At 47.4% G+C, this 18,459-nt stretch overlaps 1 protein-coding gene across 3 annotated transcripts in view; it reads right to left on the bottom strand.

Annotated features, from left to right (window-relative positions):
* The window catches only part of SMOC2 (SPARC related modular calcium binding 2), a 198,333-nt gene extending 180,094 nt beyond the window's left edge, over positions 1–18,239 (bottom strand). For all 3 annotated transcript variants that reach the window (XM_077120876.1, XM_077120877.1, XM_077120878.1), the window contains exon 1: positions 17,783–18,239. In XM_077120876.1, the coding sequence (XP_076976991.1) occupies positions 17,783–17,869 (87 nt within the window). In that variant the 5' untranslated portion in view covers positions 17,870–18,239. The remainder of the gene's footprint in view (positions 1–17,782) is intronic.
* Positions 18,240–18,459: the final 220 nt, after the last annotated feature.

Genomic DNA, 18,459 nt, shown 5'->3' with positions numbered 1-18,459 from the left:
ATAAAGGAAAAACATAAGGCACAATTGGCACACATGATCGGGGGGGAGGCCATGTGACAAAGAAGCAATTTGACATCATCAGACTGAAAATTGCTACGTGAGAGATAGACAGATCAGGTCCCAGGAAACCTTTATCTCTCACCAGAGAGATAATTCCTTAGGCAATGGAGGATGAGGTGTTGACAAGCACACTTTGAGATCACACAGCAGAACCACATGATCTGAAGGGGGAGAGTCTCACCATTGGTCAAAAGAGAAAACTGGGATCTGGTACCAGGCCCAAGCCCAGTGAGCAACAGATCCAGGTGGCATAGTGAGAACTGGTGGCCCAGAGCCTGGCCCTCCCACCACAGACACTCTCCTCAAGGAGAACCCTCCTTTAGGTCCTTCCCCACTCCACTGACCAATAGCCATTCTGATGAGCCAATAACCAGGTGACCCAAATGAAATATTCTCATGCACCAAAGCCCCACTCTAACTTCATCCTTTGGAACATGCTGGCATGTTTATGCTATAATGAATCCCCTTCATTATCTCCAGTAACTAAATCTTTTTGGAAAAAAAAACAAGGGGTCTGTGTTGCACTAAAATTCACATCAACATATGTCATATATGGGAGACTACTGCATGTATTTTTATTGCAGGTGCAAAGGTTGACTGCATAACTGTGAATGAATCCCACCAGAGAAAGACAGCCAATATCCTGTAAGACTTAGTCATTTTGGCTTGACCACGAACACACTAAAACTCAAGAAGAAATGGAGGTGGTAAGAGAAGCGAAAAGGGAAGAAAAGAACTTTTGAAAAAGCTCCACTGCCTTTTCCTCTGCAATACCCATTGCCTTTCCAACTACACGTTGCTAGATTTACTTCTGTTAAAAGACAATAGTCTTTGCAAAGCCTCAAGGGAGAAGGGCAGCATGAACTCACTCAGGCTCAGGGACAGTCACCCCCAAGCTAGTGGGGTGCAGTGAGTGTGAGGCTAATCTCCAATCCCTGGCAGAATCATGAAGGTGGCTTGGAAATATATCAGGCTTTGCTTGCCCACGCGCTGCGATTTTAACTGCACATATATGATTAGACTCTAGCATCCTTGTATTTACAAGTGATTTACGTCACTTCATAATTACAAGGCACTCCATAGACAAAACAAAGGGATTAAGCAATTGTAACCTAATGAGTGTAACACAGGTGCCATTTGTAACTGAATCAGTCACGTTAAACCAAAATTCTCCTGGCAAACTGTACTCAATTTTGTTCAAGATGTGCTCGGTGGAGGTGGCAGTGGGGACAGTGGCAGTGGCCAGGCTGGGGTACTATAGTTGCCGTCAAATTTTTATTTGAATTATATATTGTAAAGGACACAATAAAATTAACTTGAAATTGCATAATGCTTTTGTTCAAAGTATTTAAAGATCCATTTCCCAAAGCATTCCTTAGGCGATGGCCTGGAAAAACTGATGTCATCTCCAGGTTATGGATGGTGTGCTGGCTTGAAGTTATTGAGTACCCCCAAAAAAGTCATGTTCTTTAATCCTCATTCAGTATTGCTGGGTGGACGCTTTCTGATGGTGATTACATTCACAGGGATGTGACCCACCCAACTGTGAGTGGCAATTTTTGAGTAGATGGTTTCCAAGGAGATGTATCTCCAACCATTCAAGGTGGGGTTGCTTACTGGAGTCTTTTAAAAGCCAACCATATTGGAAGATGCTTCAGAGCCCTTTGCAGATGAAGAAAGAAAATGCCCCCAGGCAAGCCATTGAAGAAGCCTGGAGAGAAAGCTAGTAGAGGTCACCATGTGCCGGTCCAGCTGAGAGAGAAACCCTGAACATCATTGGCCTTCTTGAACCAAGGTATCTTTCCCTGGATGCCTTAATTTGGACATTTTTATAGCCCTTCCTTAATTTGGACATTTTCACAGTCTTAGAACTGTAAACTTGCAAGTTAATAAATTCCCCTTTTTAAAAGCCATTCTATTTCTGGTATATCACATTCTGTCAGCTACAAACTAAAACAGATGGCAAGACAGGGCTCCAATGAAGCCAAATGGCTAGCGTAATGCCTTAAGGCGGGATGCTGAAATCCAGGCTTGACTTTGCAGTCCTCTGGCTCTCAAATCAGTGCTCTTCCAAACTCTGTATTGTTTGCCAGAATGGAAAAATTGAGTATGACCTAGAAAAATAACAATTTCACATTTACGTGTGTATACCTGTTCCTGGACAGCTCTTCTTAAAAATTCCTAATGCCTTAGTTTTATTTCCATCCCCACCCACCCTGGGCTCACATATTCTAGGCAGAAATATGAAGACTGAACTCATTAATTCTGATGTAAATGATAACATACCTCAAGGTTTTTCACTCATTATATGAATGTTTTCTCTCCCATCTCTCCAATCTCTGCTTTCCCACCCTCTTCAACTCACCTTCCTACATTTCACCTGCTCCTCATGCATTTATCTCCATCTACTCTCACTGAACATATTCTTTTCTTTTAACCTAAAATAATGCAATAAGAGTTCTTCTCCTAGGAAATCTCAACTTTTATTCCAGTTGTCCAATATTCTTAAAGCATCCTCCTAAAACTTTAGTCTTTTCCCCAATCCTTTCAATCAGAAGACATTTTTTAGTACTACCTAGAAAACTGGTGTGTAAAGGCCATTTCTCCCCTATGCTTCCACTGCCAGGTTTGGAATAAGAAGAAAACACCACATCACAAAGTCATGTTTAGCCCCAAGTCACATCAAGAAATATTTTTTTGAGAAATTCCTCCTAAACAATAGCGAGGGCCTTTGAAGCAAAAAATGAGCATTGATGAAATAAAGACCACCATAAGCCTTTTTGTGGATGACTGCTTCAAAATAGGCTAAGCTGATGGAGGTGAGCACCAGGAAAATAATCAAAATCAATTGGGAATGGCCAAAGCCAACTGAGAATGACCAGAGTCAACTGGAAACGCCCAAAGCCAACTGCCCCTCTGAAGAGTGACTGCAAGGCCCCAGTCCATCCATTCAAACCACCACCCCCAGCCTCTCCCACCCCTCTCTCCTCCTAGGTTTAACCCAGAACCATGCTCTCCTGACCTGACCACAAACTCTTACGATGTAAAGGCTGCATTATTTGGGAAAGGTGTGTGTAGGGACAGTCGAAGTTTCTATCAGTTGGACTCAAAGCAGGTTAAGTAACTTAGCAGAGATCAAACAGTAAATAAGGCCATACTTTCTAATTAAAGCTGAATTGTGCCTGTCCTCAAATTCTCATCTTCCAAAAAGTAAGGTTACCTCTTTCTCCTCTCTGACCCCACTCCACCCCCGCCTTCATTTCACATTCCACCGCACTTTCTGGTGTGGTCCGGAGCAGACACACCAACCTACTCAAAAGACTCTTCTTGGAGTCTTTCCAACTTGGCTGCAATCCCATTCTTCTAATTGTTTTAGCTGCAAGTTCAGAATAACTCAGGGAGGCTTCTTCAGGTTAACTTACTTTACGCTGTATACCCAGACCATACTAAAGTAACTGTGAGATTTGTCTATTGCAATTGGAACTTAAAAGGAAAAGGAAAAACTAAATATTAAAGTTTCTCCCAATCACACTTCCTTTTATCATAAATACTCTGAATATGGAGAAAAGCAGGGCTTCCCTTGGGTATGTTATTCCATCTTTAAAAACTAATATTTTGAAGCCTCTGGACCCTCATAATTATAATATTCCTCTCTTTTTTAATTTTTTTATTGAGAAATATCCACACATGTACAGTCCTACCATATCACACAATCAATGGCTCATAATATCTGCACCTAGTTGTGTATTCTTCACCATGATCATTTTTGGAACATAATATTTCTCTCAATGCTCTTGTGTGATTAAATGAAATAATACTTGTGCACCTCCAAGCACAGTGCCAGCTTATTCTCAGTCCTTAATAAATGATGCCCATTCTGCCTACACAACTGCTTCGACTGGTAAATAGTGCAACGGCACAAATCGGGTTCCAAGGGGCCATGGGTCACATTTATGTGACTGTTCAAACCAAACTGGAGCCTGTGACCTTTACTGATCAAGCGCACTGTTTGTCAAACATATTCAAAACGTTTTCATCAGTGCCATGGCCTGTACGTGCCCAAACATAATGTGAATTTTCCTCCCATGAAGACATGTCTCAGAGAAGAGGCCTTGCAAACTCTCCTCAGACGGGGATGCCATGCAGTTGTTTACTCTAAGCAGCAAAGTCCTGTCAGAGAAACACACCTAGTGCTTAGCCAGTGGGTAGGAGAAGTGGGTGGAGATGACCCAACAGAACCAGGTGAAAAATGCAAAGAGAGCGATGCAGATTTCCTCATTACTCTGGGGCAGGGATAAAACCGACCGATGTCAGGCCACTTGTCCCCAGCCCGGCAGTGCAGTAAGTGCCCTACAAAGGGGGTCACAGAGTCCCATGCCTAGCACAGTGAACGATGAGAGCCCCCAACCCCGCCCAGGGCACATGGGGTCCACACGTGTTCCCCAAACTCAGAGGGAGGTGCACTGATGCACGCTACCCCACATTCAATGTCTAAAAAGTAGCCCTATAAAAAGCACACTCATGTTAAAGATTATGTCATCAGTTTGAATAAAATTGTTCCATGAGATGTTTTTGAAAGGGCACTTAGAAATTAACAAAATATTAATGGCTATTACTATAAGTTGATATAAAATATATTAATATAAATACATTACTATAAAATCAATGATGAAATATAATAAGCATGTTGGATGAACACATCAAGATGTAAAAGTGAATATGAGTTTTTCATCTTCCTGCCTGTCTACAATCCAGTCGGACAGCACTTCTTTATATTTCTGACCTTCTCCCTGAGAAAGGGGGGCGGGACCGTAAACTCGGTGTCCCCCACGCGGCCCGTGTGGCGTGATCACGCGCCCTCCCCTAACCGCGTGACCGCGTCGGGGCCGGGCCGCAGCGCAGACTCGCTGAGCCGCTCGGCCGGACCCGCTGGGCGCGGGGACGTGCTGGACAGTTTCAAGCGCGTGCTCAGCGTTGAGCTGACGTTGCCCGGCTGACCATCCACGGACCGAGCGGTCGCGTGTCACGCCGGCGCCAGAGGCCTCTCCGGCTGGCCGGGGACGTGACCGATGGGACGCGCGCACCGGGCTGCAGCCCCGGGGGTCCAGGCCGAAGGCGGGGCTCCCGAGACCCGCCGAGAGCTGCACAGCACCCTGCCGCGGACGGCTCCGCCAGCTCGTGGGTACAGACGGTATTTACCGCCCAGTGGGAAGCGGACCAAGGCTTCCTCCAGTGTCCTAGGAAGGGAAGGACGAAGCAGGGGCGCTAAACTTCCCAAGGAACGGCCACCAAGGACTGAAGACGCGTACAGCGCCTGGAGGTGGAGGCCTCCGAGCTGTCTGGGGGCTCGGTCCCGCCACCCGCCCTGACCCTCCTTCACCCTCCCCCCCGCCCCCACCCGCCCCCACCCTCCCCCCTCGCTTCCCCTGCATTCTCCTGCCCTCCCGCTCCCTCCCCTCGCTGCCCACACCCTCTTCCCTCCCTCTGCTCCCCCCACCCTTCCCCACCTTCCCCCGCTCCCCCACCTTTCCCCCCAGGCAGCTCCCCCCACCCTCCCGAGGAGCCCCCATGCTGCGGGCACCCAAAAACCACTTCCCCCGCTGCCACATCCATTAACTGGTATGGGGCATCCAGTTGGAGCTTAATGTATGTCAAGTGGAAAAGTCGCAGCAAGAAACTTCTTGAATATTTCATTATGATTTTATCTACATCCTTCCTGTTTACTTTTGCCTTGTGCCTTTTCTCCTCACAAGCCCTGGGAAGAGGAAGAATGAGCCCTAAGAAGCTTCCAGAAACAAGCCATCAAGCCCTGCAGGAAACGTATTGCCAAGCCCTTCCCCTGAGGAGTCCTAGGGCTGCAGCAGCCGAGGCCGCGCCCTGCCGGGGCCATGAGAGAGGAGGAAGATGGTCAGGTGCGCTGGGCCCGCCCTCAAGTCCCCAACTGCCATTTTGCCTCCTGAGTGAAACTGGGAAACACCGAAAGCCTTCGCAGAAGAAGAGGGGGGTGGGGGGCTGGATTTCTGATTTTAAAAGGTTAGTTAGATTGGGAGTCCTGTCTGGGGGTTCCCGGCCTCTCCTCCCGCATCTCCCCAGGGCCCCACGTGGCTGGAGCTTGGGCCCTGGCTGTCCCCCCGGGTCTCTAGGTGCCCTGCAGGGTGCAGGTGACTCTGCTCCAGGGGATGGGCAGCGGGCAGCTGCAGCTGGGGAGCGGGGCCCCCCGAAGCCCACAGGTGCAGGCCGCGGTAGGGGGAGATTGAAGGGGCCCCTGCACCTGAGCAAGTGTGAAACGGTCACTCTCTATGTTTGCTCAGCCCATGGAATCCTTTTGTCAATTTTCTTTTAATTTGGAGTGAAATAAGAGGAGCTAGGAAGAGATACAGAGGAAAAAAGCTGAAATGATAATGTAGCAATCCAAGGAGAAAGATAAGAAAAGAGAGGAAGACGAGGTCCGCCCCTTGGACTGTGTGGCCTGGCACTCTCATGGCACACCCCTAAAAGCTTCTGCGGTGCTTGGACTCCCCCCCACAACCGCAGCACAGACACTCGAGGTTCACCTGTGGGCGAGAAGGACGCCCACAATCGACCTGCCCTGGGGTCCGTAGCACGTGGATGGCCTGAGCCCCCCTGAGGATGGCCTGAGCCCCCTGCCTGAGTGTATGCCAATGTGGGGTGTTTGCACCCAAAATGCCCACAGACGTGCCTCTTCCAAAACCTGGGTTCTACTGAATTCTGTGCCCCCCGTTTCCCTCCCGCACTCACGGGGAGAAGGGTGCTCTTTGTGGAGCTCGGGGAAAAGCCACACGGGCAAGGTGGCGGCTGCAGGCTCAGCCCCTCCTCTCAGCAGGAGGCCGAATGTCGTGGGGTGCAGCTGGCCCCGATCTCTGGGGGTGACCCAGGCAGGAGGGGATCGGGACAGTAGGGGGGGTTTCCAGGCAGGAGCTGATCCAGCTAGCCCACTCCTTCCCGGTTCTACAAGTGAAAGGACAACTTGTAGAAACGTTCAGCAAGTACATTCACTGACTTTTAGCATATACATATATATATTTATTATTATTATTATTATTATTTTTTGCATGGGCAGCACTAGGAATCAAACCCAGGTCTCAGGCAGAGCAGGCTAGAATTCTGCCACTAGGCCATCGTTGCATCACCCACACGTTGACTTTTCACATGAAAAAGAAAACAAGAAACAACAGCAGTAGAAATGCTGTGAGGGGAAAGGAATGGTTATGGTGCATTCGCATGGGAGTCAATAATGAATTTTTTTTTAATTTCCTTCAGATTTTTAGACACAAAGAAGTACAATTGGTTTCCATGCCTAATAGTAATGTGGGATTAATAAAAATACATCTACAGAAAATGGAAGTGGCACATTCACATCCAAAGAGCACGTTTCACAACCTCATTGGGAAAAGGCTCTATAAGAAAGAAATTTTGAAAGCCTGAGCACAAAGTTTGTATTTGCAGCAGCCCTAAATTCCCTTCACTTTCAAATCTATCATAATATGGACATGTCTGAGAACTGCTCTCGCTCGGAGCACTAGAACAGAATTCTATTAGTTCTGCAGATAACACAGGTTAGCTGCTGCCCGGAATAAAACCTAAGTCGCCTGGCAAGCTGAGAGACAGTTCCAGTCAGCAGCCGGGGCCCCCACGCAGAGGCATGCCTGACTTCAGTTATTGAAAACCGAAACTCTCCTTCCATATCACACAGCACCCATCTCCCAGCTGGGTAATCACACAGGTTTAGCATGCACATCCCAGGCTTCTGGAGGAAGTTGCTGGAAACATCAGATAAAAATGCCCGGGCTTTTGAAGCTCCCTAATTGAGCACCTTTGTATCATCGCCAAATATGTAAAACTGGAAGGCTGGTGTGGTGCCTGCACCCCTCCAGGGCTGTCGGCGGCCAAGGGGCAGAGCCCCCCAGCCCGACCTGGGACCCTCCCCAAGAGACGGAGCGCAGTCTGTCCTTGGAGCCCTCCGATGGTCGCCGTCCAAATGTGAGAGGCGCGCCCCCAAAGCGGCCCCCTCCTCCCCCCACCGGCACCTGGGGGCAGACAGGGGGGGCAGGCGCTAGGAGCGAGGGGGGCCTCCATGCCTCCACCTGGCTCCATCACTGAATGAAAGGAAGGATCTCTCTTTGGCAGGCAGCTCCCGGGGATCAGTCTTTTGAGAACGAAGACGCAGTTGGCATTGGCACACATCTGCGTACCTGGCAAAGCTCCACCTTAGCAGGCGTGTGCGTTCAGGTCAGCGGCTGCTCATTTTCCTTACCCTGGGGCATTTATCAGAAATCTAATGTAGAGTCGCCAACGAAACACATCTGCAGCTATCGGGCAGGGATAATAAGAGGACAGATGAGAGGAAATCTGTAAGAAAACAGAAGGCTAGCTCTGTCCCGTTTTATGCAGAAAAGGAACAGAGCATGAAGCCAACTTCTTATCCCACAAGGGGCCCTCACCTGTCCCGGGAAGAGCGCGTCCACCTGTCGGGACGGTGGGACTTAAGGGAGAACTGCTCAGTCACGGCGGGCCGGACAGTCTTCTCCACGTGTCAATTACTGCTTTAGGCTGAGTTCTCCAGAGAAAGGTTTCCAGAAATACGCACTTGACAGTCCAATGCAGCATTTTATGGATTTTTTTTTTAATCATCAATTCCGGGGTGGGGATGAGGGAAGGGTAGTGCGTGCATTCCGGATGCCTGAGGGCTCTGGCAGCGCAGTGAATCAACAAGGGAACTGGAAATCTGTCCTGTGCATCATCTCCGGGAGCGAATCCCAGCCCCGCACCTGCACAGGGTGTTGAGGCCAACACATCTACAAGAAGATTCAGGAGTTCTTAGCAAATTTACATACGCTGCAGAGGATAGTAAATAACAGAATCAGGACATAAATCTAATTTTGATAGGAAGAACATATAAAGTGCCCCTGATGGGTTCGAGGAATCAAATAAACAGCTACCAGAGGAGACTGCCTTACAGGAAATTCAATGTTTTAAAAAAATCACTCAGTATGTGAGCCAGCCTAGGGCATCCTGCAATGCTACATGATGCCAGGCAGTTTCCAGCCACTTCTGAAGCACCATGCTTTGCATCGTGGCCACGCTGGAACGGATGCTGGTCAACCAGAGCCCAAGATGGGACTTGGTTCAGAAGAGGAGCTGGACCCTTGGGGCACCGACACTATTTACTGAGTTGAGAAACTGAGAACCCCCAGTCAGTAAATGCGCCAGGCTCTTTGACATGCGCTATCTCATTTAAGCTTCCCAAAAGCCTGCCAGTACTGGAAGGGGGGGGCCGGCCTGAGAGGAAACCGGGTGGAAGTGGTGACTATGTGGACGCACTGGGGAGCACAGTCTTCAGAGGTGCTAACCATCTCCAAGCGCTGCAGTAATGGCCTGTGGAGAGCACACGGTGTCCACTCTCCTCAGTTTGCCCATGGGTCAGAATCGCAGGAAAGCAGAATTTTTAAAGAGCACATGATGCTCAGCCTGCATTAAATAAAAGTTCTTCCAGGGTTCCTCGTTGGTAACCTTAAATGAAGGGTCCCAAATGAGTCCTCATTACAGCCCATTTCTCTAACAGATGGCACTGGAGCGAGGGGCTGGCGTGTGGGCATTCTCTCTTGTCTGCGGTGCTCACACCTTCGTGTGCGCTTGTTTTCCAAAGGCAAAGGACCCCTCGCTTAGTCCTTCCTTGGAGAGGGTCATGACGTCCTGTTATTCTCCAGGAGAAAGGCATCTTCCCAGTTGTCTTCTCCTCCTCCTCTTCCTCCTCCTCCTCCTCCCCTTTATCTCCTTCTCTTCTTCCTCCTCATCTCCTCCTCCTCCCCACCTCCTCCTCCCTATTCTCTTCCTTCTCTTTGTGGACGAGCACACAATGCGAGGAGCAGCGGCCCGCTGACCACCACATGGTGCCTCGGGACCGCCGACGGGGAAGCAGGAGCCCCTTGCTGCAAGCGGAGGTTCCCAAGCAGCAGTGGGGACAGGCAGCTTGACTGGTCGCTATCTGTCTGTCCCTCGACTCAGACATCTCTTCACGAAGCATGTGCGAGCTCCTCCAGAAACAAGTACGCTAAAGCAGGCACCGAGGTTGCTCTTTGGGAAGAAATGATGAAGGAAAAGCTTAACATATATTTTACACTGTTAAATACATTTTACATATATTTCGCACTGTTAAAGTTGAGAAACATTATAGGAAGGGTGCCTAATGCTAAATTGGAGAGATTCTGAATCCAAAAATTGTCTATGAATTTTCAAAATGTGTGTGCATTTGACGGTCACACAGCCTGCCGGCCACCACGAAGTGGCAGAATACTAACTTTTCTTCAAAAGTCACTTTTTAATATTAATTTTAAATGCACTTTTAAAAAAATGTCTTTATTACACAGACGCAAGTCCTACAAGGGATGAATTAACATACCACTGAAAATAAATAATGCAGAGCGCAGCTCAAATATCTTCATTGAAAGCTCCTGAATTGCACCTAAAAATATAGACATATATAACATTTTATTTATATTTTGAAATGTCTATTTCATTTTTAAGAGTGATTTATTCTTACTGACGGAGGTGGCTGTGTTTTATGAAGTATTTTTACTTCAGTAAAATTTCTAATATAAGGAAATTCTTTATATGTGAGAAAAGTTTATGCATCGTGGTTCTGTGACGTTTCTTTTGACCTGTACATTTTTCTCAGTGTTACGAGAAAAATCACAGCTGAGTAGGAAGACTGCGAGCATGGGAATGAAATTCATGGGCAGAGACATGAATCCGTATGTAAATGTCAGTAATCAGAACACAGTAACAAGGTGGTTACATCTACATGTGAGCAAAGAGAGAGAGAAAAAGGTGATTATGTATAAAGGTTTTTATCTGAAAAACTATATTGTAAACAAATCTAAATATTGGCATTAGATTTTTGAGTTATATCGAGCATCACTGCAATGAAAGAATAATAAAATGAGGAAACGGGAAAAGATGTGGTGAGATTTGTTTGCCAAACATAGAGACCAATTTAAGTCACTTGCAGATTTTACCACTCTAAAACTAAAACAGCATCCTAAGAAATTAAATGACCGGTCTACTCATTTTAATGTACTTTCCCATCATTCCTCAAAGTGGTAATAAAACACTTATTCGTCCTTTCAACTTTTTAGTAAACATAAATATGCAGCATATGCCTCACTCCTGTGAAGAAAGAGTCACAGCTTATCACAGAGCTCAACTCAGAGCAGGTGGCCTGAGCCCTGACAAGAGAAGGGGCTGCACAATTCTCCCTCGAGGCTCCCCGCGAGGTGGCAGTGTACCTTCGGGGTTCAGGGAAGCGCTCCCCCACCTCACCCCAGTCATGGCTTTCCAAGCCCAGCTCAAAGAGTCCTGATAGGAAAGAATGTGATACAGCCACCTCTGCAGGAGTGTCTCCATAACGCATAATTCAACCCTGATATCAACCAGTGGTCACCAATCCTTCTCTGTAAGTATGAACATTCTGTGCCCTTCTCAAGGAAAAATGTGTGTATCTTCTTGGGTGCCCCGTGGGTTGATAAATGGAATGGCCTTGACCAGGGCAGTCAGAGCAATGGAAGGTCAAATCCCCAAAGAAAACATTTGATCTTCCTAATTGCAAGAAGGAGTTCAAATGTCACTGATGGCGCTGAGCTGGTTGAGAGGGTAGATCCATTTGTTTTATTGCCTTGATCACCAGTCAGAACAAAAGATAAATAAACAAAACACCCCAACTTGGGAAGGTTTGCTTTTTCTGTGCTGATAAACTCATTGTTTAAGAAATGACTAAAATCCAACAAGTTTCAGAATATTCTCAATAAAATGGGTCCAACACGTCATCCAAAGTGTTTTGAACAACTGACCAAACATACCGCGGACTCACGTTTACCTACAACTCTGCATGCTTTCCTGAAACTTCTTATCACTTGAAGAGTCTTCGCCAGCAACCTCACATGTTACGGTTTCACCCACCAAGAAAGAAACATCTGCATCGGCTTAGGGGGCTGCTAATGGCTGGGGTCGGTCGGGAGGCTGGCTAGCGTCGCGGTACTGGCCCACCCACCAGAACAAACTCACTTTCCAGCTCCCCGCTTCCCCCACCCCCACCAAGTGGGGCCCAAGATGGGAGAGCAACAAATACTCTTAACAGAAAGAATGTGAAGAAGAGAGACTGCTGTGGAATTTCCGCTAGTTGTAAAATAATTGCAAAATCAATAGTGAGTTTATCAATGAGAGGGAAGCAAAGGGAATTAATTGGCATTTGGGCAGAGACATAAAAGAGAAAGGAAAACGATGACCAGGAAACTTAAGAGAGTGAAGACAGAAAGTGCAGTATACTCATTAGACTGGCATTTCTCTTTCTCTTGAATGCTTAATTAGTTCATATGCAGCATTATGTCGAACATAATGAAAATCTGAATGTAATTATAGTTTATCAAAGCAAACTCCTTCTGAGACTCTGTCCAAGTTGAAAACCCTTTTAAGTTTGGTCAGAAACTATAGTATATAAATTTCCAAATATAATCTCTTCTTTTTATCTTGAAAATATAAATGAGTTATCATTGTACTTGATTCACTTTTCTTTGTGGGTCATTAAAATCTTTGCCCTTTAATTTTCAGCCTGCCACTACAAAAACAAAAGAATATCTCTTATTTTCACTTTTAGAATTATTTTTTAACCCACATGAAATTAGGAGTTAGAAAAATATTCATTCATATTCTGGCATCTTTCCTCTTAGGTGCCACAGCTAAATATCCAATATATTAAGCGTCATTCAAACTCAAAGATGTGCAATGTCTAATGGTGAAATCTTGTTCCATTACCTAACACATCATTTGGAAAACATAAAGGTAACACGTCCAGTCTTCTATAAATGAATGCAGAAACATAAAATAAGGTTATTTCTTAAATTTTCCTCTCCAACTTCAAAATCCTACTAGAAACTCATCAATCTAAGCTGACGTCTCGTTTTGTGTGGAATAGTGTATTATTTAATTCAAAATATATAAATGTTACCTTTGACCTCCCATCCAATGTTCTACTGTAATCTTAATTATAGCTTAATTATATAATCTTAATTATATTCCTAAGATTCTGAATTGTCTAAAAGGTTTCTCTTGGTAAGAGCTACAGAGAAACATATATATCATGTTCTAAGCCATTACAACCTTTGTGACATCAATGCCTATTTACTGGACAACCTTGTTACCATTTGAAGTTGCTTGTAGTTTTATTTATGATCTCGATTTCAGATCAAAATTAAAGAAACTCTTCCAAATGTTTGGGTTTTGGACGCCATGTAAATGGATTTCTAAGTTGGGAAATGTTGACTGTGCCTAGTGTCCTCCACTGTGACCACAGAATGTACTCAAAGGATATTCAACATTTCGTGGCAGAACCATCAAACCAGGAATGATGCATACATTTCATGGCACACGGGTCTCAGCAACGGAGGAGCATTTTTGGTTTCGGTATTTCAGCAAGACCAACATTTGATTCACACATGGATTTGGTAATAAAAAAAGAAACATTTGATGAATGGGAAAATATTTTTCCATCTCCTTCTCTGTCTTATAAAGCAAATAAATACCTACAGAGATGGACAATAATGGTTTCAGTGCTGTTATGATGCTCTCCCATAGCCCAATAAATATTGAGCACAGACCCCACGTAAGAAGGCAGTGGTTCAAATGGACTCCTTACCCCATCTGAGAGGAAAAGAGGTAGGGCGGAACGGTCAGATTCTTAATGGTGAGGCAGAAAGTAGTGTAGAAAACTCCCATAGAAGAAAGAAAAATAATTGTAGATTGAATTTATAAGACTCTAGATCAGCTTTGTGTCTCTGGGCTTGCATATTGCTGAAAATTGCAATTTCTTCCCCTCTTGAACGTGGATACTATAGTACCTTCCCTGTGTCGTTGTTGGAAGGATTAAATGAGAACATATACAAAGTGCACTTAAAGTGCCTAGAACACAGAAGCACTCAAATGCTCAGTGAAGTCTCAGATACGAACTTAGGAGAGCATTATCTATCTGATAATAATAATAAATAAAAAGCATGAGATGAGTGGTAACTGAATTTCTGGATTCTGAGTATGGGCAAAATACAAACTAGTCAACTCTAAAATGAGTCAATTGGCTCATTCTCAAAACCTCGTGCGAAAAGGATAACAGGTGCTATGTTCCCCATTGCCCCTAAAGAAAACAGCCAGGTACAGGTTTATTGGCTGGGCTGCCAAAATTCCTATAACTACACTGAAGGCAGAGTTGAAGAATTGTGACCATATCTGCCTACTCTCTGAAGAGTATAATTACATGTTACAAAAACAATTACACTAGAAATTATTCCCTAATCTCTGTCATTCACAACATTAAAAAGAAAAAAAAGAGTCATCCATTCACATGAAAAATGGACATAGTCTGGCCTTAGAATGTACTCACTTCTTCAAGGAAGAAACAGATGTGATCCAAGTTAGATGAGACACACTTTAAAATACTATCTGTTGATTAGAAGTAACTCTGAAGGGCTAACAGATAACCTGAAGATTATGCAAAGCCATCAGAAAGTCATAGAAAAGACATAAAAAGGGCCTATCAGTGCCATTTCTAAAGAATGTCCTTGGTGAAAAAAGAAACCACCAGGCAGAGCAGAATCTTGAATGCAAAGTAAAGTCAATGATTAAGTCCAGGGGCAGTATGCACCCGCCAGCAGCACATTCGCTGTAGAGAAAAACAAAGATGAGTGTGTTGTCTGAGGAGCCAGGCAGGACAAACTATTAAAACCCAAGGGAGGCTGATGAATTTGCCTGTATCTAGGTGAGAAGAAAGGGTGGAGTCGAAGCGAACAGAGAATCATGTGTTCCCATTTGCCTGCCCAGCTCTACCCAACTTACCTCAACTAAACCCGTAGATGCCCCAAGAGCTTTAGGCATCTGTGGCAGGTACGGCAGTGCAGAGCCCAACAGCACAGTGCCTTGAAGACACCGCAGTATGCGAGTGGAGTAGCTAGGAAAAACTTTTTCCTAGGGTACCATCAAAATAATGCTAACTGGAGACCCAATAAGTGCCAGGCATATAAAAAGCCTTATCTTCAGGCTTCACAACATGCTACATAGATATTCTACCTTTATTCCCATTTTTGCAGCTAGAGAAATGAAGAATGGGGAAGTTAGGTGACTTGTCTGAGGTGACACACACAGTAAAACAGAGCTGTGTGTCCAGCTTTCCCACAGCTCATGCTGCCGCTCTGGTGTGTTAAAAAATTTACATAAACCATGTCTAAAGAAAGCCACCCTTTGAATAAGGGCCTCTGGGGGCCGGGGGGCGGAGGAGAGAGATAGAGAGTCCCCAATACCAGAAAGTGATTTGAAAAGAGATCAGCAACACACACACACACACACATGCACACACGCACACACACACAGCCCACCTAACATACCTTAATAATCAATTAGCAAAACTTCAATCCTATCTCAAGTACTTCGTAACCCAAATACCTCTTGACCTCTCAACTGGGATGTGTAGGGAAAGAAGATGTCAAAATATTCTCCGCCTTTAAACTTTTCTCCTGGATGCAAAAGCAATGCCATATTTTATTTGCAAATGCGGTTTAATGGCAAAATAGCTTTTGTGGCGAGTGCAGCAGAAGGTGGCTCACTTTCACAAGTGCAGTCAGCTCTGCGTACAAATCCTGTACGTAGCTGGTGTCCCTAACCCAGGAAATCCCCAGAGCAGATTTACATGACGTGGATTATATTAAGTTTAAGTAAGAAAGGGGCCCGGGGAAAAGAAAGGAAAATCTCATGAGCTTAAACTGCTCCAATTCGCATCCATGCAGGTTCGGCTTTTCCACAGTGAGTGCACTGGGCTGGCGGGGAACAGCCCAGACCGCACTTCCACAGTCTGGGGGGACTGCAAGAACCTGCTGCCAGAGCAGGAAGAAAACGCTGATGGCCTCCTTTTGAGGATGTATCTGTTTCTCTGTTGCTGTTAATGCATTCTAAATTGGTCTCATTTTGAGAATGTATCTGTTTCTCTGCTGCTTTGCATGCATTTTAAGTTGGAAGTGACTGTTTATATATGAGTGCATATCTGCACATGTGCCTATCTGGGTATGTATGAATCCCTGTAGTAAACACTGTTGGAGGAGCTCCTCTGGAGAGATACAAAGTTACACATAGAAAAGCTGAGCATGTGAAAATTTCCTTCTAGTTCTCAGCTAGCAGTTTCTAATCGCCAAGTCATTTGTGAGACAAGGCAGGAACCGTGGCCTGCTTCGAAGAATTTTAGGTATGAACAATGGACTCACAAAGTTCTCCCCCCACCCACCCACACAAACACTGCCTTAAAAAGAAAAGAAAAAGAGAAAGGAAAGAAGCCCACACAACGTTTTAAACTTGCTGAAAGGCAGAACTGGACAAGAGCTCATTTCACAACTGTCCTTATTTTTAATACAATAAACACCTTTAAGACAAGCCCCTTAGCACTTAAAAGCTTTTGCCTTCCTGAGGTGTTCTCTCTACCTTCATGTTTTCTCAAGCACTTGTTTAAAAACACATTTAAGTGGAATGTTTTCATTTCTGCAGATTGCATTAATTATAGCTTTGCAAACACTGCAAGCACCACGAAAAGGTCTGAACCGAGCTATTAGGGGCAAACATCAGGTCTTGGCCGGGGAGCGGGTCACGGTTTATTTAGCAAACCTAATGAATGGGCTCTGCCCCCCCTCTCTACATAGCCCCGTGGCTGGGCCAGCTGCGCGCAGCCACCGCTGTGTCATAGAAACTTGCAGCTACGAAAGAAAAACACACCGCGGTCAACCGCCGCGGACCCACACGCTGGGGGAGCGTCTGCTCGCGGCTCCATCCCTGCCCGGCCTGGGAAAGGAACCCGGAGGGACCAAAGCAACCGCAGGCCATTTAAACAGCTTTCTCTCTTAACATTTCTTCCCTAAGAAGGAAGAAACGGATCGTTTCTCTTCTCGTATTTGAATTTAGACCAGTGGAAAATAATATTTTTTGTCGGTGGTGTTTTCATTTGGCACACCATCTTTTCCCTGGGTTTGCCCAGGAGCGTCACTGGGAGTCGCGCGAAGCTCGCGTGGCGGGGGAGGCGGGCGGACTTCCCGTGGTTTAACCCAGCAGACGTGGTTCGGTGTGGCCCGGACAGTGAACAAACCAAGCCCCAAACACGCTCCAGGCACTTGTCTCTCTCCGGTTTGGGGGTCGTTTAAGTCGGTGCTTCACTCAGTTTCCCAGGTAGTCTCCCCGGGCGGTCGGCGGGACGCGCGAAGACGCTCTCCAGCCCTCCTGGCACCCGGTTTCCGCGCGGGACCTGCCCACCCGAGAGAGCAGGAGCACAGCGCACCGAGCGCACTCGCCAACACACCCGGGGCGCCCGCAAGGCCCTGGCACGGGCGGGGACTGGAGCACCCGTCCCATCAAGCAGCCATCGGGCTCCCAAGAGCGCACGCCCAGCGCCACGGCCCCGGAGACCCCCACCTGCTTGGCAGCCCCGGAGGGGACCCGCGGACGAGAGCGCAAGGAGATGCCCAGACGCCTCTCGCGGGCAACCTGCTCCCTCTTCTCCAGCGCTCAGGCCCGGAGAGCGGCGAGCCACCTGGAGGAGAGGCCGTGGGGGACCCCGGCCCGGGACGCCAGCAGGAGGCCCGGTGCCCCGCAGGCCGGGCGGTAGGAGCGCAGGCGGCCCCGGGCTTACCGTCAGCGCCGAGAACTTGTGCGCTGGCACCAGCGGGAGCAGCGCCGGGAGCAGCAGCAGCAGCCACCAGACTTTGGGGAACAGCATCCTGGAGCCGGGAGCGGACGCCACGCACCGGCCGGGACGCGGGTGGAGGAGCAGAGCTCGGCGACGCGGGGCCGCCTCCCACCCCACGCCCTTCTTCTCGGCTGCTGGGAGGAGAGCGGGGCGCCCCCAAGCACTAGCGCGCGCCTCTGCGTCCGTGCGGGGCTCGATCTGCGTCTGCTGTTCGCCCGGCCCACGCGGAGGGGTGGAGAGGACGCAGAATGCTGCCCCGTGGCCTCTCTCTTGCACCACCCGTCCTGGCTGTCCGGGTTTTACAGCCTCCCCCTCCAGGCACCGAGCTATCTTCCTTGTCCTCTTCGGCTTCCCTCGCTCTTGTCAAATACTCTTAAACTTCCCGGATCCTCCCCCTCCCTCCCCCCTCCCCCCACCCACCAGCCCCACCTTCCCGTCCGCCCTCTCCAGCCGCCGCCGGGCTCTTATCTGAGCCGCTGCAGCCCGGGTGGAGGTGCCGTCAGCGGCCCCCCGGCTGGGCCGGGGGGCGCACGCCCCGCGGGGACCTAGAGAGGAAGAGGGAGGGATGTGCGTGTTTGTGCTCCTGTTTTTTAGTGCGGGTTTGACGCCTCTGCCCGCCC

The sequence above is a fragment of the Tamandua tetradactyla genome, chromosome 11 (assembly GCF_023851605.1).
Source record: "Tamandua tetradactyla isolate mTamTet1 chromosome 11, mTamTet1.pri, whole genome shotgun sequence".
Taxonomy (NCBI): Eukaryota; Metazoa; Chordata; class Mammalia; order Pilosa; family Myrmecophagidae; genus Tamandua; species Tamandua tetradactyla.
This window is presented reverse-complemented; position numbering and strand designations above follow the sequence as displayed.